The 20,503-nt window shown below is 39.5% G+C and overlaps 1 protein-coding gene across 1 annotated transcript in view; it reads left to right on the plus strand.

The window, feature by feature from the left end:
- swap70b (switching B cell complex subunit SWAP70b) overlaps positions 1 to 20,191 on the plus strand; it is a 34,667-nt gene extending 14,476 nt beyond the window's left edge. The window contains exons 4-12 of the mRNA XM_028027185.1: positions 2,403 to 2,630; positions 4,145 to 4,291; positions 4,453 to 4,561; positions 5,460 to 5,641; positions 11,676 to 11,783; positions 13,923 to 14,089; positions 16,300 to 16,498; positions 16,911 to 17,007; positions 18,304 to 20,191. Of these exons, the coding sequence (XP_027882986.1) occupies positions 2,403 to 2,630; positions 4,145 to 4,291; positions 4,453 to 4,561; positions 5,460 to 5,641; positions 11,676 to 11,783; positions 13,923 to 14,089; positions 16,300 to 16,498; positions 16,911 to 17,007; positions 18,304 to 18,422 (1,356 nt within the window). The 3' untranslated portion in view covers positions 18,423 to 20,191. The remainder of the gene's footprint in view (positions 1 to 2,402; positions 2,631 to 4,144; positions 4,292 to 4,452; positions 4,562 to 5,459; positions 5,642 to 11,675; positions 11,784 to 13,922; positions 14,090 to 16,299; positions 16,499 to 16,910; positions 17,008 to 18,303) is intronic.
- Positions 20,192 to 20,503: the final 312 nt, after the last annotated feature.

Below are 20,503 nucleotides of genomic sequence, written 5' to 3' on the forward strand. Positions count from 1 at the left end.
TGTGTAATACCAAATAGATTAAACAATCTCTTTATTGATACTAAGGGACTCATGTTGATCAGATAAAATGAATACAAAACAGGAACATCCAGTTCATGGTTTTAAAAATAAACCTATTAAAAATGATTTTCACCCTGCGAATTAAAACTCATGCAAAACAAATTTAAATAAATATGAGCTCATGATGAGCGTGTGGACGTTTCTGACGTCGTTCACACCAGAGAAGCACTTTTAGCAAAGTGACAAATTTCTGGCTGGTAACTAGAGGAAGTCACAAATGTACAAGATATGAATGGAGTCATATTAGCCAGTTAATCTGAACTTCTCATTTCAGTTGTTTTTTGTATAAATAAGTTTTTGTTTAAATTCTCCAGCAGTTCTGCAAACCGGAGGCGATTCTACTGTAACAGGCATTCAGAGTGATGTGCTGCGTTGCTGTTTCACCAGTTGGCCAGTTGCTCAAGAGCAGAAAAGGAAGTTTCCAGCTTCCTGTTCTTTTACAAATGCTGGAAGATTTATTGTTGAGTATGGCAAACATCAGAGCTGAATCATAGGATTGTTTGTTGAATTGAAACGACATTTTAAACACTTCACTCAGCTAATGTAGACTTCTACTTTGGTAAAAGGTAGAAATATCAGGGAGAGTTGTCGTTTGTTCTGTTCAAGTAGGTTCTGTTCAATTCATAAATACTTTATTAATACCAAAAGGATCTTAAATGTTTCTCCCAGTTGTAAAAAGGATATGTTGTTGCTGTGTTTATCCATTACAGCAACTGTTTGAAGGTACTAAAAAAGTAAGAGCTGACTTCCTTTCGGCTGCACAGCATCCATAAATAGAGGTGACCGATACGGACTTAAAGTTTTATCACAACATTTTGTATGATAACTCTAAAGGTGACAATAAGAACTATTTAGTACTTTCTTATGTAACTTTAGGACTGTGAATATTGCTCTTGAAAAACATTCCCAGTCACTTGTAGATTTGTATCACTAAGCTGCACACAGTAACTTCATTTAAGCCCATTTTTAAATTTGATATTTATTGATGTTCTCATTGAACAAACTGTAGAAAATGCCAACAATATGCACCATTTGGCTTTTTTCCTTTTGGATGTCATTAGTTGGAATTTATCGTAACAACAATAAACCAGGATTTTATCACAAAAAGAAATTTTGTCACGATAAACGACATACTGCTAAACACCAAATCTAACCAAGTATATTTGGTCCATTTTCTAGCACAAATTTGTTAGTATACTTGAAATAAGGCAAGGTAAGGTAATTTTATTTACATAGCACATTTTCAGCAACAAGGTAATATAAAGTGTTTTACAAGACATCTAAATAGTGCGTACTCCACAATTTCTGATATTGCTATTAGACTAAAGTAATCCTTTACTGGGTTAAATAGGGAGTACTGCACAGTCTCTAACAGGTAAACTAAATAAAATAAAAAGAGGAAAGAACACATTAGGGCACATGGCAACATTCAGACAAAACAAAAGGGCAAAACAAAGACACAAGTGAAGGCGGTGACATCACAAGGCCATGAAACCACGTTGCTCAGCCTCCCGGCAGAAGTCCGATAAGATGTTGTTATCAAGGAATGTCCTTGGGAGCGCTCAGCTCCACAGCTGCCTGGATAACAGGAGGGGGTGAGGTAGAAAGGAGCGTTATGTTTACATATCTTCAAGGAGATTGGAAATATGCAGCCCCTTCCAAGGCAACACGGGGAAAGCCAATTCAGATACAGAATGTCTTAGTTAAGGTAGATTATAAATTTCAATCTTCCCTAAAGTTTCTCCAATACATCTCAGTTTCCAATCATCCAAATTAGTTTGATCGTTCCACTGAGCCGAAACTAGCAACTTCTCCTACATCGATTCCATTCCGTTAGTGAGTTTTTGAGTCCTCAGCTGGGCTGCGAGTCTCAGCAAGACTCACATCCAACTTACGTCTCTGTCCACACCAACAGTCTGAGTGTTCGCTAGTTCGGCCAAGTCTGTCACAAATGTGTCGATAAGATATAGGAAGATATAGGACAATAATTCCTTAATATAGGAGTTCCACTGGCACATTATTTCACTTATGGGAAAAATGTCTTACTATAAATTAAATTGTCTTCCAGTGGAACTAGTACTTTTTCATCAATATTAAGGAATTATTGTCTTAAAACAAGCTCCTATATCTTGCTGAAAAGTTATCTAGTATACTCAGTGTACTAAGATATTTGCATTAGAAACCAGACAGAAAATACTTGGTAAGATTTTGTGTTTTTGCAGTGTGAATGTCCACCCTAGGAATAACTCCATGAAATCAAACAGTCTTTGCAATTTCCCTTTCGTAGCAGCTGAACTTGTTTGTTGGAGTTGACCATATGTGGTGTGCGTCCTCTTCCACAGATCGAGTATTTCTTGCGTAAGCTGACGGAGGCGATGGGAGGAAGCTGGGTGGAGGAGCGCTTCGAGGACCTGAAGCTGGAGCTGAGCTCCAAGCAGCAGTGTCTGAATGTGTGGGAGCTCATCACGCTGGTGGGCTCAGGCCAGTTCAGCAAGGGCATGGACCAGCCGACGCTGTCCATGGGCATCAGCGAGGTCTACCAGGAGCTCATCCTGGATGTACTCAAACAGGTGGGCAACACTTCAACCTCTTCTGGTTTCAGACTGTCTGGTTGATTAACAACTGTTATCAGGTTTTATGTCTGCACATGATACAAGTCCAGGACTTTTTCTTCCTTTTCATTAGGAAATAACGTGGCTTTGTCCATTGGTCCACCACGGAAAATAGTTCCTACTCAATGTATATATCTGTGGTGTCCAAACCTTTGTGCTGTGGGCCAAAACTGGCAAATTTAACCTACTTTAATTCAATAAAAAATGCAAAAATTTGTTTGTGATTATTAATTTTTTAGTTTTTGTTTTACAACAGTAAATACTATTTTTATGAAACATTTTTATCATGAAAGACCCAGCTTCAGATTGCTGCTTTAGTAAAAGGAAAACGGACAATTTCCAAATTTTTTGGGTTATCGGTTGTTTTTTATTTTGTTGGCCAAATTTTTACCTTTCTTGACACCCCTGATATACTCTATGTTGTGTATTTTCCCACATTTTAGGTGTCATTTCAACCAGCCAGGTTTTATTTAAGTGTGAAACGGGGCCATCATGTCAGCAGGAGCTAAAAGTAGCTCCTCCCAACGCCAGTCAGAGAGACTCTGGCATCAAGGAATCATACAGTCATGATTTTTGTCAGTAAATACTTAACCGATGACTGTAACCACTATTATATACAGTTATTCATATTTCTGCATCAACCCTTTAGAACTACGGATACTAAAAACGTTGCAGCACCATGATGGATGTATTGAACAGAGGAACTATGATTGTTTTTGCTAATGTAACCATGGTTTCCGCTTGTTTAAGTCAAGCTAATGTGTCAATGAAAGTAACTCTTCTTTTACGGCTCATTGCTGTAAAAAGTTGGAACTGGTTGGCTTAGAAAGCGACCCGCACTTTTCCCTCCTGATGTTTTAGTTGATTTGATCAATTCTGACTTTGCCTGAATTCACACCACATGATTCAAACCACTAAATCATAAACAGTGTTTCCCTTACACAGTAGCAGGCTTGAAAGTGTATAATAGTCTAGATGCTAGCCACTGTTTTTTGCTAGGCTACATGATGGGCATTTTCTCCATGGTTACTAATGATTAGATGCTTCCCTTTTCCATTGCTGTATTTGATTGTATCTTACCAAACTTTCTTACTTATGAAGCATATGAACGTTAATCTTCTAGGTAAAACGTGAACCCTATGATCATTTTTACAATGCAACCGACTAATCAAAAGCAATATTAGGCTACCAAGCGTCTGCGTTTTGACAAGTTCAACAGGACTTTTGACGTCCATCATGGCGGAATGGACCGCTTTCTGAAGAACGTCACAATTCAGATTAATGATTATATTCAGTCAATCAGAAAAGTTATCTCTGATAGAAAATGAGACAGGCATATTCCCAAAAGGCCTCCTCACCATCACCCTAATGCGTAGCTTCCTCCACAGATCCGGTTGGGCCAATCCACAATGTTGACATCACTCCCAAAACAGGTAGAAAAAAAAAATTCTCATATTTCTTTTTCTTTGTAGGGATATATGATGAAGAAAGGCCACAAGAGGAAGAACTGGACAGAGCGCTGGTTTGTGCTGAAGCCTGGCTTCATTTCGTATTATGTGGGCGAAGACCTCGCAGAGAAGAAAGGAGACATCCCATTGGACGGATCCTGCAGTGTGGAGGCACGAAACCACGGATTCTACTGCTTTGTGCTTTGTTTGTTTCACGGAGATAAAAAAACAAAACAAAACAACCCTATTTAACTCTGAAGTGTGCATTTTTATGTTTTGGTACATAATATTTCCAGACTGGTGAAATGTTTCATTCTTGCTTTCCACTGCAGTCCTTACAAGACAAAGAGGGAAAGAAGTGCCTCTTCCTCATCAAGTTGTCTCATAAAAGCTTCGAAATCAGCGCATCGGACAAGAAGAAGAAGCAGGAGTGGATCCAGGGTGAGCTGTGTGAAAAGTTTATCGAAACCTCAAAGAATTGTGTCTCTTCTCCATATGTTCCCCATTGGAAAAGTAATCAAACCTTGTTGAAGAACTGTCCCATTTTGTCACCCTACAGTCACAAACAATAGTGCATCTTAATAAGATTTAATGTGATAAACAAGCACAAAGTAAATAATTGTAAAGTTTAAGAATACTATACATCATTTATTTATTTATTGTTTTGGTTTGTATATTTCTTGAGCCCCCTGAGTATCTTGGGATTTCTCTCTACCGACATTTAGTCTTTGTAAAATCATTGAAGTTCAGTGAAATTGAATGGAGCGCGTTTTTGATCATGAGTTTTCAAGTATTGACAATGATTGTAAATTTGATTTTGGTCTCTGCTGCTCCAACATAAACATAAGTTTGGTCTAATTCAGGGATGATAAACTCTTTTTCATTTTGGGCCACAATCAGGATCAGAATGTCTATAAAGGGCTGGTTATGGCCGACCGTGTTGATAAAGCTACCTAATAACAAATACGACTAAATTACTGTCTCTGCCTACAATGATAACTTCAATTTGCCAGAATACAGATAGAAATGCAGTGATTTGACTGATAAAATAATATTTAAGCCCACTAATGTTATTATCTTGAAGTTCCAGAATCCAGAGGACCACATAAAAACTTCTGGTGGGCCGGATTTTAAGTTTGACACGTGGTCTAAATTATTAAACCGTAGTTCTTGTTTAGTATTGTCCTGCTACAAAGTGAACCTCCACCCTTTCTAAAGTCTTGTGCACCCACTGACTGCTTTTCCTCCAAATAATGAAAACGAAAGTGTGGGAAAAGCACTTTTACTATGTGCAGTACATCTTTATTTTGCTTTTTTCTTCTTCCTCGGTTCCTCTCAGCGATTCAGATGTGTGTGAATCTGCTGCGTCTGAGCCGGCCTGCGCCACACCACGAAGCCCGACAGAAGCGGCGAGACCTGCGGCTCAGGCAGCAGGCGGAGCAGGAGGAGCTGGAGCTCAGGATGAGGGAGCTGCAGACGGCAAACGAGGCCAAGCAGTCTGAGCTGGAGAACATGAGGAAGGTAAGGACAAAATATTTCTGTATTAATGGAAGCGTGTTATTGGAAGACACGGAAATAAGTGAAACTGGTGGAAATAAAAATAAAAGACTGAAAAATAATTTATAAAACAGCAAATATAATTCCAAAAGTAATCTGAAGTGAACAAACAGCTGGATGGATATACTGTACTTTGGTAAATCAAGAAGTTAAACTCTGTGCTGTTTATCTTTATGGGAATAACTCAGCGAATGTGGTTTATGATCAAGCAACAAAAAAAAGAAAACACACTAAAACATAAATTAGACAGAGAGGAAGTAAAGATAAAGTGTCACAGCTGTCAGCTTTTATTATTATTCTGCATCCATGAAGACAAAAGTAAAAGGCAAGAGCAAAAATCCTTCAAACAACACAAAACCAGCGGGAAACCTAGGCCTGTCGCAGTTGCATAAGTTAAAATGAGCTCAATGATTTCCATTCTCATTACATTTTGTTTACAGACGTGTCATAATCCACTTTATCTATGGTTTATTGTCGTGTGTGTTTTTTATTTCCATTTATTGTCTTTGGTTGTTGAGTTTTATTTTGAATGTATAAAATGTCTTCCAGTTCTACTGTCAACTTTAGAACTTTAGTTCTTTGCAAAACTAAAGTTTATTAGTATTTTAGAGAGGGCACTTACTGTACATTATTATGCCTTTATCAATATGTCAGAAATGGTCACAAAACAACAATATTATCATTTATCATAGTAATTCCAGGGACGATTTATTGTCCAGCAAAATTTATTGTGACAGGCCAAGAAGTGCCTCAACCAGCAAAACTAAGAACAAAACTCTAGAAACAGAACAAATGAGAACCTGCAGAGATTTAATCGTGGAATGTCTGACTTCAAGAGTCAAGATTTTATTTTCAGGTATACAGAAAGCAGTGCAGAAAATAAAATCACTTTCCTGCATGACAGGCAAGGCAGCTGAATCCAGTAATATGTGGTTATACAACTTCCTGGCAAACAGTATGAACACATTCCTAAACCCTAGCGACGCACCGATCCACTTTTTTCACTTCCGATACCTGAGGTTTAGTGTCGTCCGATACAGAAAAGCAGTGCTGAATTGACTTAAAGTGTTTCTTTTTTAAAACGAGGACATAAATGTACTGAGTTACAGTACTAACTAGCATCACAAGATTGGTCAAACGTGTAAACTGCAACAAACTTTCTTTGAAATAGTTCCGAAAGTACAATTGGGAAATCTAAATATAATGTAAAGTAAATGATAAAACCTGACGTTGCTCAGAGTACAAAGCATAGAGTTAGAGTGGATAGATCTTCCCTTATGGATCGGGTCCATTGTCACTAATACATGACCTAAGATTGCTTTCAATATTGGGGTCCATACAGATATTGATATCGGATCAGTTCTACTGAATTCATTCTATCAAGAAATAGTAACTCTGTAGAAGATAATCAGCGTTAAAATGGTGTTCACTTTGAATTGTGTCCCTCCCACTCAACAACAAAACACGGACCGCCACAACCACAAGCACTCCAACCAGCACCACAATCTACATCTGAGCTCCTTTCACCTGTTTTAACTCCAACTTTTTGGAGTTTAAAAAAAAAAAAAATTGGGATTTCCTGTTACTCAGAGTTGAATGTGGATCTGAGAAACGCAGCACTTGGTGTTTTTGGCTGTGTGCAAAAAGAAACAATGCAAAGAGATTCTACACAAACGTCTCTGCCTGTACACACCATTCACCGTTGACATTGTGCTGGTTGTCTCTTCACCATGTCGGTTTCTACAAGATAAAATCTTGTGTTTCTTTTTCCTCTGCTGCTGCCCTCAGTTATCGAGCTGTTTTGCTGCAAGCTAACGATTCAGAGCTGCAGAAGATTACACATTTCCTGATAATGTGCGTGTGTGTGTGTGTGTGTTACATTATTTTGAGTGGTTTCCCACACACACTTACGTCACAGCAGCACTCCTGGAGGCTAAATAAGTCACAAAACTGATTCGGCAGCATTCCTGTGCAGCTATGTCACCGTAATAAAAGGACCAGAGTGTGTTTAGTGCTCGGTTATCTTCGGTGCTCTCCACTTTGTCATGCACTGCTGGTTTCACACATGCACTCTGTTGTTTCAACTGGCCCAACTAGATCCCCTAAAACCTCTGATTTGCTCTGAAAAGCCGCAGACTTCTCATGAATAAAGTAAACCGTGGGCGTGGCAGAGAGGACACGTTACTCAATCGATGTTTTTCTTCTTAGACCTGAATTCATCAAACGCTGGTCTTGACTAACAGCTTCCTCTTATTACCGCCAGAGACAATGAGGTGGACAGGAAATGTGAGCTTTACCAAAAAAAAAAGGTGATGTCACTCATTACTCTGCTTAGTCACGTTAGAGTTCTGGTTTTGATTGGTCGTTACCAGTGGCTGTTTTACAACACGGTCCAAGCCGAGTTTTCAGAGTAGCAACGTTTTTTTAAATTTGAAAAAACAAAACAACAACAACAAAAAAATCACGCTTGTCCAGTCAGGTGGCGTATTTGGTTGAATAAATTGATATATGTATGCCTTTTGATTTCTAATCTGAAGTTCAAATTAGAAGTTTGGAAAGAATAACTTGGATTTCACATCACCCACCCCTCCCCCCGAGCTCAAAATCCAACATGGCTGCCATAACAAGAACCAATGTGGGGGGAGCAGGGGGGAAGGGGAAACAGTTCATCTACATTTCAGGGCATTTAAGTCTGAATAATAATATACAACACCTCACACTAAACACTTTAATGATCCAAGATTATTCAGAGAGTTCTTCCAGGTGGCGATGCCGGTGGCGTCGGGCAGGAAGGATCTCCTGTAACAGTCTGTGTTGCAGTGAGTTTGAAGACGCCTCAAAATGGCAGACAAATTCAATGGGATTAGGTTTCATTGATGGTAATTTTTCGAGCCACTGGTTCAGTAAATACTGCTGGCTAGCAAACTTTGAAAATCAAACACACACCACCCAGCGTCCACATCACAGTAGCTAACAGCACCTTTCTCTGAAATGTTCTCTGCTGCACCTTTAAGTTTCGGATGATGCAAAGATTTACAGAGTTAAAAAATTGAACTTTTTGTCTGTTGATGCCTTTAAAACTCTACATCACAGTTTATTAATTTGTTTTTGACTTTCAGATAATCACTGCCACATTTTCCTCTGAGTAGAATTATGGCTTCAGAACCAGTCTAATTAAAAATGTATCACAAAGGACAACAGAAGATGAAGTTAAAGGAGCAAAACTGAATTGGTGAAGCAATTCAAAACAGACATTAGTAAAAAATAAAATACGCCTTCATTCAGTTTGATAAAAACATAATGTGAAAGTATCTCAAGTTTGACCAGATTCTATAACTATTTTAGATCTGCTTCCTAACGGTTTATTTAACAAAAACAAATGTGGAAATGCTTTATTGGGACAATCCAGGTACGCTTTTTCTGGAAAGTAGCAGCCAGATGTTGCTAATAAAATATACTTGATCAAATGAACACCAGCAAATGTGACTTCAATGAAAGAAGTCATGGCATCTTGATGGTCTGAAGCAAACAGGTGTACATTAGAAATCACCTAAGAGAAGCAAATCTTTGCTGTCCATTGATCTGGGAAGAATTATGGAACCATTTCTAAACTGTATTAAGCTTACTTTACAAAAATGATGCAAATTATCCACAGCGGAAAATGTCCAAGAGTTGGCACTCTTCAAAGGAGTGAAAAACAGTGGAAAACGTTTTCTAGGTGCTTCCTGCCCAACGCATCATCATCCACAACAACCTTTTGAAGACAATTCGATGACATAAGTTCCCACATTTAATTTTTCTTTGGAATAAATAAGGTATTTTTAATTGAATACAGTAGAGAGATGATTTACTGTATCTATACAACACTGCAGCATGTTAGGTGAAAACTAAAAATATTTAAGCACAAATACTTTACAGCACTTGTCAAGGATTGGTGGTGGGGGGTGTTGATTTGGGTTTGTTTTGCGGCTACACAAGCTGTGCACCTTGCAGCCATTGCCACAGTGTCCTCCACTCACATGTGAAACCAGCTGTGTGACTTCTGAAGCATCAGCCAAACTAGATTTTAATCAGGACAGTGACGGTCAGCGACAACAAAACGGCTTGAAAAGAGAAGAATCAGTGGACCTAAAGTTCAAACCTTAATCTGACGGAGCGGCGGTGTTGGAAACGAAAAGTATTTGTATTGCACATTTCAGCAACAAGGAAGATCAACGTGGCTTACATCATAAAAATACAAAGTCATGACACGCCATACAGTCAACAATTGAGAAAATCAGTAACTTAACATTACATTTTGTTGAGTGCCATCACCAAAACCATCAAAACACACGAAGAACGAAAGCAGCACAGGAACAGAGCTCTACATCCAGACCTCAGTGACGCAAATGAAGCTTCACTACCATCATCTCAATCGCAACAGACTGATTAGAAGTCATATTATTTTATCAGGCTGACAATTCTAAAAAAAATGTTTTATTAATTAAGACATGAAAATCACCTCTAATGTACCTCAGAGGAACTTTAGCAGATATCTGTTAGCTTGTGAGCTGAATTACATGTCATGATGCGGGAGGCAGCACCATGGTGACAAACAGCCAGTCGCACAGGCAGAGTGAAGTAACTCTGTCTGTGATGCTACAGACACTAGAGGACAGGCCAGGCTTTGTGTGGGACAGCAGCATGAGAATGCACAACAGTCTGGCGTCGAGGTGCAGAACGCCATCTCACATAGTTAGCAGCATGAATGCACAAGGAACACACAGACAGATACAAACACATACACACACACGCCCGCCCCCCTCCCCTCCCACACACACATGTTTGCGCAGCTATCTTTGCGGGGACTTTCCATTGTCCCTTTCCATTGACTAAACCTTACCCTAACCCTTACCCTATCCATTACATACCTAACTCTAACCAAAACTCAATTCATATCTTAGTCTTAAATCTGGCCCCTGACCCAAAAACAGCGATTCCCCTTGTGGGGACCAGGCTTCGGTCCCCACAAGGAGCAGTGGGTCCCCACAACGTTGTATATGTCAGGAAAATGGTCCCCACAAGGTATTAGAAATAAACACACACACATGCTGTAGACTCCCTGTCTCTGTGCTGTTGTAGAAAGATAACGCGAAGTTCACCCCTAGTTGATGTTATATCTTAACAAGTTGCATAATTTTATTCTCAGATTGGATTTTACAGCTGTTTGTCATATAAAAGCTCTTGACATTTAAACTCTTTCAGATAAATATTCAAATTGCGGTGGAGGAGCCAACAAATCTAGGGTAAAACGTGTTACAGTATATCTTACTGTAATCTGTGATCAATACTTCTCAGAGTGACCCCACTTTTATGACAATTTGCAGAAAATGCTGAATGAAAATGGCAACGCACACATTCAGACCCACTAAATCACGTTCATCCATTTAAACTAACAGGCAGTGCAAGGAAATGATTAATCAGAGAAGCAGCCAAGAGACCCGACATGAAGAAGATGCAACAGATGTTTGTCCCACACAACATGAATCTGACTTTTCTGGAAGATGGCATAGGAAAATGTGTAATGCTAAGAGAAACCCAAAGGACGTAAGCTAACAGGAAGCATGTTGTGATGACTTCCTGAAGGTGGAGTGTCAGAAAGAGCAGGCGCTTCTTAAAGAGACAGAGGCCCAATTTCAAGGCGTTAAATTACGAAGTCAAACTTCTTTTAAGGCATATTTGATAGAGCATTTTTATAACAACTGAAGGTAACATTGTTACTTGATTGTGCTACAAAATGAAACTATGTGGCTGGAAAATACACAATACTGCCCCTAATTACAGCTCGTGTGTTATCACAAACATCTACACTCAAACGTTACCATCTAACATTAAGCTTTAAATGTCTAGGATCTTACCAGACCTTATTGACATCTGTCCAAACAGCCATTTTCACTTTGCTCGTTATAGTTCTTGTCTCCTTTTTGATGTTTGTTTTCTGTTTTTTATGTCTGGTCAGGCTCTGGAGGAGGCAGCAGCAAACGCAGCAGAGGAAGAGAAAAAACGCCTTTTGACTCACACCGAACTTCAGGACCGCTACAGGACGGAGCTGGAGAGAGAAAAAATGGTACCGATATGGAAAGGTTTATAAAAAGGTTTATAAAAGGTTTATAAACCTTTAATGAGGTTTATGAAAGGAAATCTAATTAAAGGAAAGTGTAAGACGTGTCTGCGGTTCATTCATGCTGCCAGAGAGCGAGAGAGAGCATGGCGTTCAGCAGGTATAAATGAGCTGCTCTGTATTTGCATGCGTCTTGGTATGCCAGGTTAAAAAAAAAAACAACAACAAACGATTGAAAGAAACCTCGATGCTCAAAATAAAAAAAAATCTACCCCAATAAACACCTGAAGTACAATTCCTAATATATCTGGCTTAATTTTGTTTCTCTGTTAAATGAAGTCATGCCCTTGTTACTGAAATACACATTTGGTAATTGTAGCGACCAGAAGATGTTTCATCTAGTTCATGACTTCCTCTGAAAATAACATGAACTGCTGAGCGCCCTTTGTGGCTGTGTGACGGACTTTCTATAAAGATGTTTATCTGCGTATTTCTGCTCAGACAGCCGCCTCTGCTGTCTTATTTACTTTTAATTTTATTTCTGTTTCAACCAGAAATCCCCCAGACTTTGTTTTTTGCCGCCTCCAGCAAGTACATTTAAAACAAATATTAAGTTCAGTGCAACATTCATGCCCTTTATAACCTTTTTCATACTCGTTAGGGATTCACCGATTGTAGTTTTCTGTCCGATCAAAAAAAGCCAGTTCCAATTTTGGCTGATTTTTATTTATTTTTGTCTGAAAAGTCACTAAGTATAGCAATGGTTCATTTCCAGACATTTCTGGAGGCAGACGAAATCTGTTTGACTGATGATCGATGAAATCATCATAAGTTCATAAATCATAAGTTCTGTCAATTTTTTGAGTTTTTTTTTATTCAGGTGGAATATATTTAAGTTGGTTTGGAACCAAAATTTTGCATTAACTTTTGTATTTGGGATTGTTTTGATTACTTTGGCCACTTTGACCCTCCCATTGATTTTTGTTTGTCAAATGGATGGTGTGATGATGGGAGGTTTTTAAAAATATATACATTTATTTTTTTACCACTTTTTGAACTTGTAGGATCAGATTAAGTTAACTTTACATCTAAGTGGTAAGAATTATTTAGTTATTATTTTGTCTGTAGTTTTGCTGGAAATAGACATCATATATTTGTCAAACAATAAAGTCAGAAGAGCGTTAAAGGAACAACCCAGTTGTTGTCACCCACAGACGTTTACTTGGAATAATTTTTTGTTTGGAGCGTAGAAGCCGTGACACCCAGAATTAAGGAAACTGGGGCTGATTTATTGATTGCCCAGCTTATTGGTGGATCTATATTACTAGATTGACCTGAATCAAGAGATGTTCAAGGTTTGATGGTCCTGATGTGAGGGCGGCTGGTTGGAAACTCAAGAATCCAATCTTTTTCTGATCGGTAAGGGCAGATACTAAAGCTGTACCGGGTTTTAACGACGTTCTGTGGTGGTGAAGTTTCTATTTCCAGCATCGCTAGCTGTGATCCTGTTACAAATATGCGCAAAACCTTGTCAGTATTCCACTAATATTGAAAAAGCACAATAACTCAATGGCAGTGTTTCAATTAAATAAGAAGCACAATTAAAATCACACACGAATAAGTTTGTTCGCGCGATAAATCATTAAAAAAAACATTCTCCAACTACTTCCTGTCGGTTTCTTCTACGTGGTTTCCAGTGGCAACGTCTAGCTGTCGATCATGTGACTCGTGTGACGCCAAAACAATATTCCCATTGCAGTTTTGCGAAATAAACCAATTTCAGTACGGCCAATAAAGCCACCTCATCCTGACATCAAAACATTTTTGAGTTATCTTCTAAATTGTCGTGTTTCCATTAAGCAAATTCATTTTCAAACTGTCAAATTGCACAATTGTATGGTTAGTGGAAATCCAGCTGCTGAAGTGATTTAAACTGTATCTAGGGGAAGCACAGCGATATAAACCTCATAGAAGGAAAGTGTAAGACATGTCTGCGGTTCATTCATGCTGCCAGAGAGCGAGAGAGAGCATGACGTTCAGCAGGTATAAATGACTTCCTAGAATCTTCTTAAAAAAGATGTCAAATCGTCACAAAATCCATCCTCCGTTGCTAATAGAAACGGGGTTTCATTTCTCGTCTACCAGGTACGGCAGCAGATGGAGGAGCAGGTGGCTCAGAAGTCCACTGAGCTGGAGCAGTACCTGCAGAGGGTCCAGGAGCTGGAGGACATGTACCATAAGCTGGAGGAGGCTTTGGAGGAGGAGAGGCGGGCCAGGCAGGATGAGGAAACCGTTCGTAAGCTGCAGGGACGGTCAGTCCGAAGGTGGAGGGCAGAGATTACGCCATAGAGAGGAAATATCCTCACCGGAAGAATAAAGGGCTTCTTTCCTTTTCCACCGTAAAGTTGGGACAAGATATTAATATTACAAGAAAGTTATTAATGTCTAACTCACAAAAGGCCTTCAGAGTTCAGATTGCTTCTCTTTTTTTCACGGGAGTCTCACTGGGTCATTTATTCGTTTTTGCCACAGAGCCGCTGCGTTTCCTCTCTTGTCCTTCCTTCCTCTCTGCTGACATCAGCTTTCCACTGTCCCGTCGGCTGAGCGCTTCACTCTGTTCTTAAATTAACTCAGTGTCTGAGAGACAACAATCTGTCCTGAACTTGCTGCTATTTAGATTTTTCCTTCATTGATGCAATCAGCTCTACCAGTCTGAGCTTCATCTGAACAGAACCTAAGGTCGGGTCAACAGAACAAGAGCAGGCAGTTTATTGGTGGGGTTGAGTTTTTGTTTGCAGCTACAAGGAAATGTTGTTACTTATGGTTAAGCTGAGTTAAAGTTTATTTACTTAGAGTCGTTGGTAATATTAATGATTGCAGACGAAATATGAAGTTGGCAGTGATGGGGCAGACTCTCTTCAGAGTCAAAATTAGTTATTTTCTTGTCTGTGCTTCCTTTTTGTGATGATAATGTCCAAACTCAATACAAGTCACTTCCTGCTGGAAGTGACTTAAGAACTTTCTTCTTCTTCTTCTGCTTCTTGTGGTATTTAGTGGCAAACAACTTAACGGTGCATTGCTGCCACCAACTGGTAAGGAGGGTGGGTTAAGATTCTAACACCTATACAAATAATACTGAAAAAATAAAATAAAGACGATTTAAGAATTTCCAGATTACTAATTTAAAACTACTTCTGTGAAGGCTGGTGATTAGGCCACAGACGGTAAAGGCACCACACTGCCACCTGCTGATGCACAATGGTATCCAACGTCAGGCTGCCACTGATATCTCAGACTGAAACGTTTTCTACTCCACAGACTCGTTCCATACACAAATCTACGCTAGTGGAGTGATTTTTCACTTTCGTCATCTTTCCTGCATACTGTCAGAATGCTACTCAAAAATACTTCCTGCACACATGACCACATTTCCTGGCAGTCCTGGGAAAGACGTTTGTTTGTTTTTAATAAGCTCACTGGTGGCACAATTATTTGCATCCCTGATAATTCTTCTAAAATTAATCTAACTGAATCTGTTCTTTAACAAATTAATAATCAAGACCTTCCTTGTTCTCTGGGCTGTAAATGACCAATTTCAGGTCAAATATGGGCTTTCCATCCATACCCTGATGTAAACATGACAGAACCTTTATGTAAGAACAAAACAGAGGAAAACATTCATCCAAACTATTTTCATTATTTTGGATAATGTCACAATCTCACAAATTTGGTTTTGTTTTTTTGTGTCTGTAGTTTGGTTATTCAGAGCCGTTTTCATGTGCAGATCCGGCGTTTCCACTCAGAATGCTTTTCACCACTTTAAAAGTGTGCAGATGTTCAGTTTTAGACTGACATTGTCACTCTGACTGTGATAATGTCAAAATAGTCTAAAACACTAAAATCCCCCCAAACACCCGAAGGCCTGGGAGAATCTGAAGAGCAGGCCATTAAGGGAGGCAAAAAATAAAACGTCTGCAAAGGGTGACCTCTTGTGGTCAGAGGTGGCTGGAGCAACCTAAAAATTTCCCCAAGCCACTAAAGAATATTATTACTCTAGCAGAAATAAGAAGTAGTCATGAAAAATGTAAGTAAGAACACACGTGTTTAGTAAAAAGATTACTTTTACTTACTGACAGTTTGATTCTAATCTCTGGTTTATATTTATATTGTACCAAGGTAAATAAAACAATATCCAAATGCTAATATTTTCACATTAAATTGGTTAAATAAGTAATAAGATACCTGAAACACTCAAGTCCAAATCTGAAAACTATATCTAGTAACAAGGTATTTTTTTTGCCTTCAAATGGACCGGCTCGGTCATCCAACAGGAAACAGGACAGAGACTTCCTGCTTCACCTTCACCAGTATCAGAGTGTGATTGGTTAAAATGTGCATCTTTATCATTTAGCAAAGCGATCAGAGAAGAAAACTGAGGACCGGCGGGGGGGGGGGGTGGTTGCCCATTTTGCCCTTATCAGTAAGCGCCACTGATTGCGTTGCTCGTCTGTGTGTGGAGCAGGTTGCTTGAAGAGGAGGCTGAGAAGCGAGCCGAGCTGGAGCAGATCCACCTGCGTCAGCAGCGGGCCATCTCTGAGACCGAGGCGGAGAAACAGGAGCTGGAGAAGGAGCGGCTGGCCAAGGAGAGCGCCCTGCAGGCCGCCATGAAACAACTGGAAGAGCTGGAGCAAGAGAGGCAAGGAGCGCTGGAGCAATACCAGGTCAGCTGCAAATGTCATGTGACCCAGAAATAATCAGGGCCTTAACGTTTTAGCATGACTTGTGTTAAATATGACAAATTCTTCAGTTCAGGTTTTCCCTCCTTGTCTCATTTTGGGTCCTCTCAACCTAATTGTGTTTCTAAATCACACCAGCTTTAGATTTCATCCTTTTCTGTTGTGTCTCATGTCCAGTAATCTCAAACCTGATGGAAATATTCTCTGGGGTTTTATTTTTTTTTGTCTCACAAGCACACAGTTTAAAACAGCGGGAATTAACTCTTCCAAATTCATACTCCGCCTGTCAAACTTATTAAATGAAAAATGTCGAGCCATTTCTCACTGCTGCTAAAAATAGTTGTTGTGTGTATGTGTTTAACAAGGTTTCTAAAGTAACTCTTTGTGTGTGAATCAGACGGTGATGAAAAAGCTGGAAGATGCAACTAACAACACCAAGTCATGGAAGCACAAAGTGGCTCAGCAAGAAGGGATGCTGCGCCTCATCCAACCAGGTGACGCTCTCTGCTTCCCCTCTCTGTCCTCCTGGAATTAGAGTCTGAATCTGGTTTTAGAGGAAGAGGCTGCAGGTATTTTAAGGTTGCAGTTCCATGATTAGGACCCCAAACCGGAGTTCTTAGATGTTTGTGAGATGTTGACACTATACAGCACTGTCTATTGCAGAAGGATTCATACTTGCATAAAAGTCCTAGTGCAATATTTTATTGGGATTTAATGTAACTTCTACAAAGACTAAAGTGCCCACAGATGTACACTATTTGCTAATTCAGTGACATTGTTACACTTAGTTATATTTAGGGGAGTCATGGTCACTGTTTGCATTCATCGAGGCACCAACTCCACATTAACACCATGTGCATAAAAGCAACAGAAAACTTGTCTAGCGTGGAGCTAGATAACAAGTTTTATTTTTTATCTGCTGCACCTTTTATTGCCGCCCTGGGCAGCTGCCCTAATGGCTCATATCAAAAAGTGATTCTGTGGCAGACACAGAAGCAGGGAAAGAAACGACACAAGGCGAACATTTCAAAAACCACTTGTTTGCTTCGCTTGTCTCGCTCTCTGTGCCGACTATGCTACACCCAAACCCGTTGCCATAGCAGCCGACTAACAACGCCACGAATGTATCAGGATTCAACGGGGAAAAAACACACAAACATTTCCCAGAACATTCAGTCTGTCAGTTTTACGTTTTCAGGCTTGATGTTTACTTTATGATTATTAATAAGTGATCGTCTGAACACAGCGGTGGTTGATTAGCTAATTTAAACACCTGCTCTACTGATGATCTGTCAGAGTTGGGGTGTGGGTCACTTTAAATTTTTTATAACTGAACCAAAACACTGAGTCCTGCAGCACATCTATATGTTAAGTTTGTGAAAGTCAAGCTAGCATAACTTCTCTCTCCCTCTCTTTTATTTTAAATTAAAACCTTCCACTGACCTGTGAAATGTGATGACCTTGAACCTTGTTATCTAACTGTCATAGTTTTGATGATTAGTAGCAAAACACTGAGTCCCTTTTGCTTTTATATATCACACATACATTTAATATTTAGTGCGCTATGTTGACACCTCAACAGCTAAAACCAATGGTAGCCATTGTTCGCCAGCAGTATTTTTGCCCTTCAGCAGGCAAAAGCTAATCTTACAAATAGCACCGCGATTTTCTGCTGTATGTTTCTGTTGTCTTAAATTTAATTCATAATCATCTGGAAAAGTGTTCATTTCTAGCTGCTGAAACCTGCAGGAACTTTGGATGAAGAATGATGTTTTTGTTGTCGTCCACAGGCTCCAAGGGGCCACAGAAGATCACCAACTGGGGCCCGGCAGCCTTCTCTGACGTGGAGCTCAACCTGCGGGAGAAGCAGTGGCAGGAGATGAAGAACCAAGCCGCACAGGCCCAGTGAAGCTGCCGCGAGAACTCGGCCTCAAACAGGTCACTAACTCAGAAGGCTGGTTAGACGTGTTCAGTAAAACAAACGTATAGTGACTGAAATCAAACCTGGTGGCTGGATTTTCCAACGGGATACAAATACCTGGTTTACTAGCAAACTGAGGCATTTTTAAATTAGGGCATTAATTAACTGATTAGCTTGGTTCCTTTAAATAAATCTTTAGTGTTGTCCAGCTATAGACTAACCAACCGTACTGTCAGTGTACAACACTAAAGACCAGAGCTGTAGTTTAAACATGATGCGCCAAGTTTAACTTGAATCCAGTACAGAATCCAGACGTCTGTGACAGCGGTGAGGAAACGCTGGAACACAGCCAGTCACGGGGTCTAGTTAAAGGCTGTAAATACAACAGAGCTGTTATGTTAATGCTGTAGATATGAAGTCATTAATTTGAGATATCGCCACAAAAATACAATACAAAACTGCATCATCCTGCTCCTCAGTTTCTTCTAGTGATTTATTCTGATCCGTTGTCCTGCACAGAAACAGGAAAAGCACACTAATACTTTGACATAAATACAACAAGCAGACATTTTTATTGTGGGTATTCTTTTTTTGTTTGTTTTTACAGTGTGCGGTCTGCATTTGTCTGTGCTTCTGGTGCACATGGAGTAGCATAGTCTAAAAATGACAACCTTAGAAAAGATTCTGCCTTTACTTTGAGTCTAAGTGGGGAAATAAATCACACCTGAAGAAAAAATGTTTGCATTAAATCACTGGTGGCGCAGTTACTGATGCTCCTGTTCTGGAGAAACTCTCTTTGCCTGCAGGACCGAAACTTCTTCTAATGCAACGTTTGACCGAAATGGAGCAGACAGACAGAGGGGTGTTGATGGGTTTTTATCTAGATTTCCCTGAATCGACTCTTAGGCCAGACAGCGGGCGATCATATGAAGGTGATGTAAGTATTCTTTGGGATTAATAAAGTACGGTTGAATTGGGTTGAATTTATATTATGGAATACTATTTAGAAGTCCCTTAAATCTCAACTTCAATAAAATAAAGGATGCATTAAACATCTTTCAGCTACATCTATTTAAAATGAATTTTGAGAGGCACTGAAATTGTGCAACCTCATGATTTTAATTCCATTTTGCTTTTAGAGCTTTCCTCTCGGATTATTGTCGTCAAAAGGTTTGAAACGTTTCAGGGACAAATTGTGCTAGAGCCACCAGTAAACTGTGGCTGTGACTGTAAACTCATTTAGGAGCAACGAACAACGAGCCGGTTGATCTGCCCATCCGTTTCCCGTAACATTGTTAGTTGTTTGTACAATATTTTATCAGCACGTATTGTCAAATTGATTGATTTATGATGCGCAGCTGGTTAAAGGGGGATGTTGGTTTATTTCATCCGATGAGGGAACAGATTCTCTGCTCGTACTTAAACAAGGCACTGCTTTCAACCTGATACTCAAGCAAACAAAAGGCTTGTAGTTCAAGCTGTTAAAAATAAATTTTGTACCTTTTGTGTCAAAACGGTCAGAAGCTGAATCTGTCCCTGGACTCTCTCGGACCATTTTAATATGAAGATGAGACATTTAGTCATTTTTGTCGGCGTCCACTACCAACAGGACTTCTAACTGCTGGATGTCTCTACTGCACTCATAATGTCCTGATTAACTCCTGTGATTGTTGTTGTTGTTGTTTTTTTGATATATGCATTTGTAAAAAGCTGGAGACCGAGCTGTGTAATAAAAACTATTTCTAATTTTGCTCTGATTGAGTTGTGGAATCAAATTTTTCTCTCTTCATCCCAACATTGTTTCCATTGCACAGCAGTTTTCATTATAGACTTTCCTTCAGCTGAGGCCTGTGATTAAGAGGGCTGCCAACAGGGGGCGCCAAGTTCAATAATAAACATAGCCAACGCAACAATCAGTTCTGTTGCTCTGTTGTTAATAAAAGATAAATCCTTCATTTGTTGTGCGCGGCTAATTTTGCACTAAATACACAACAGGGAAAACTGGTAATAATGAATAAAATGATATGGAATTGTTTTTCGTTGTATCTTTAATACTACAGTTAATATCA

This window comes from Xiphophorus couchianus, chromosome 2 (assembly GCF_001444195.1).
Source record: "Xiphophorus couchianus chromosome 2, X_couchianus-1.0, whole genome shotgun sequence".
Classification (NCBI taxonomy): Eukaryota; Metazoa; Chordata; class Actinopteri; order Cyprinodontiformes; family Poeciliidae; genus Xiphophorus; species Xiphophorus couchianus.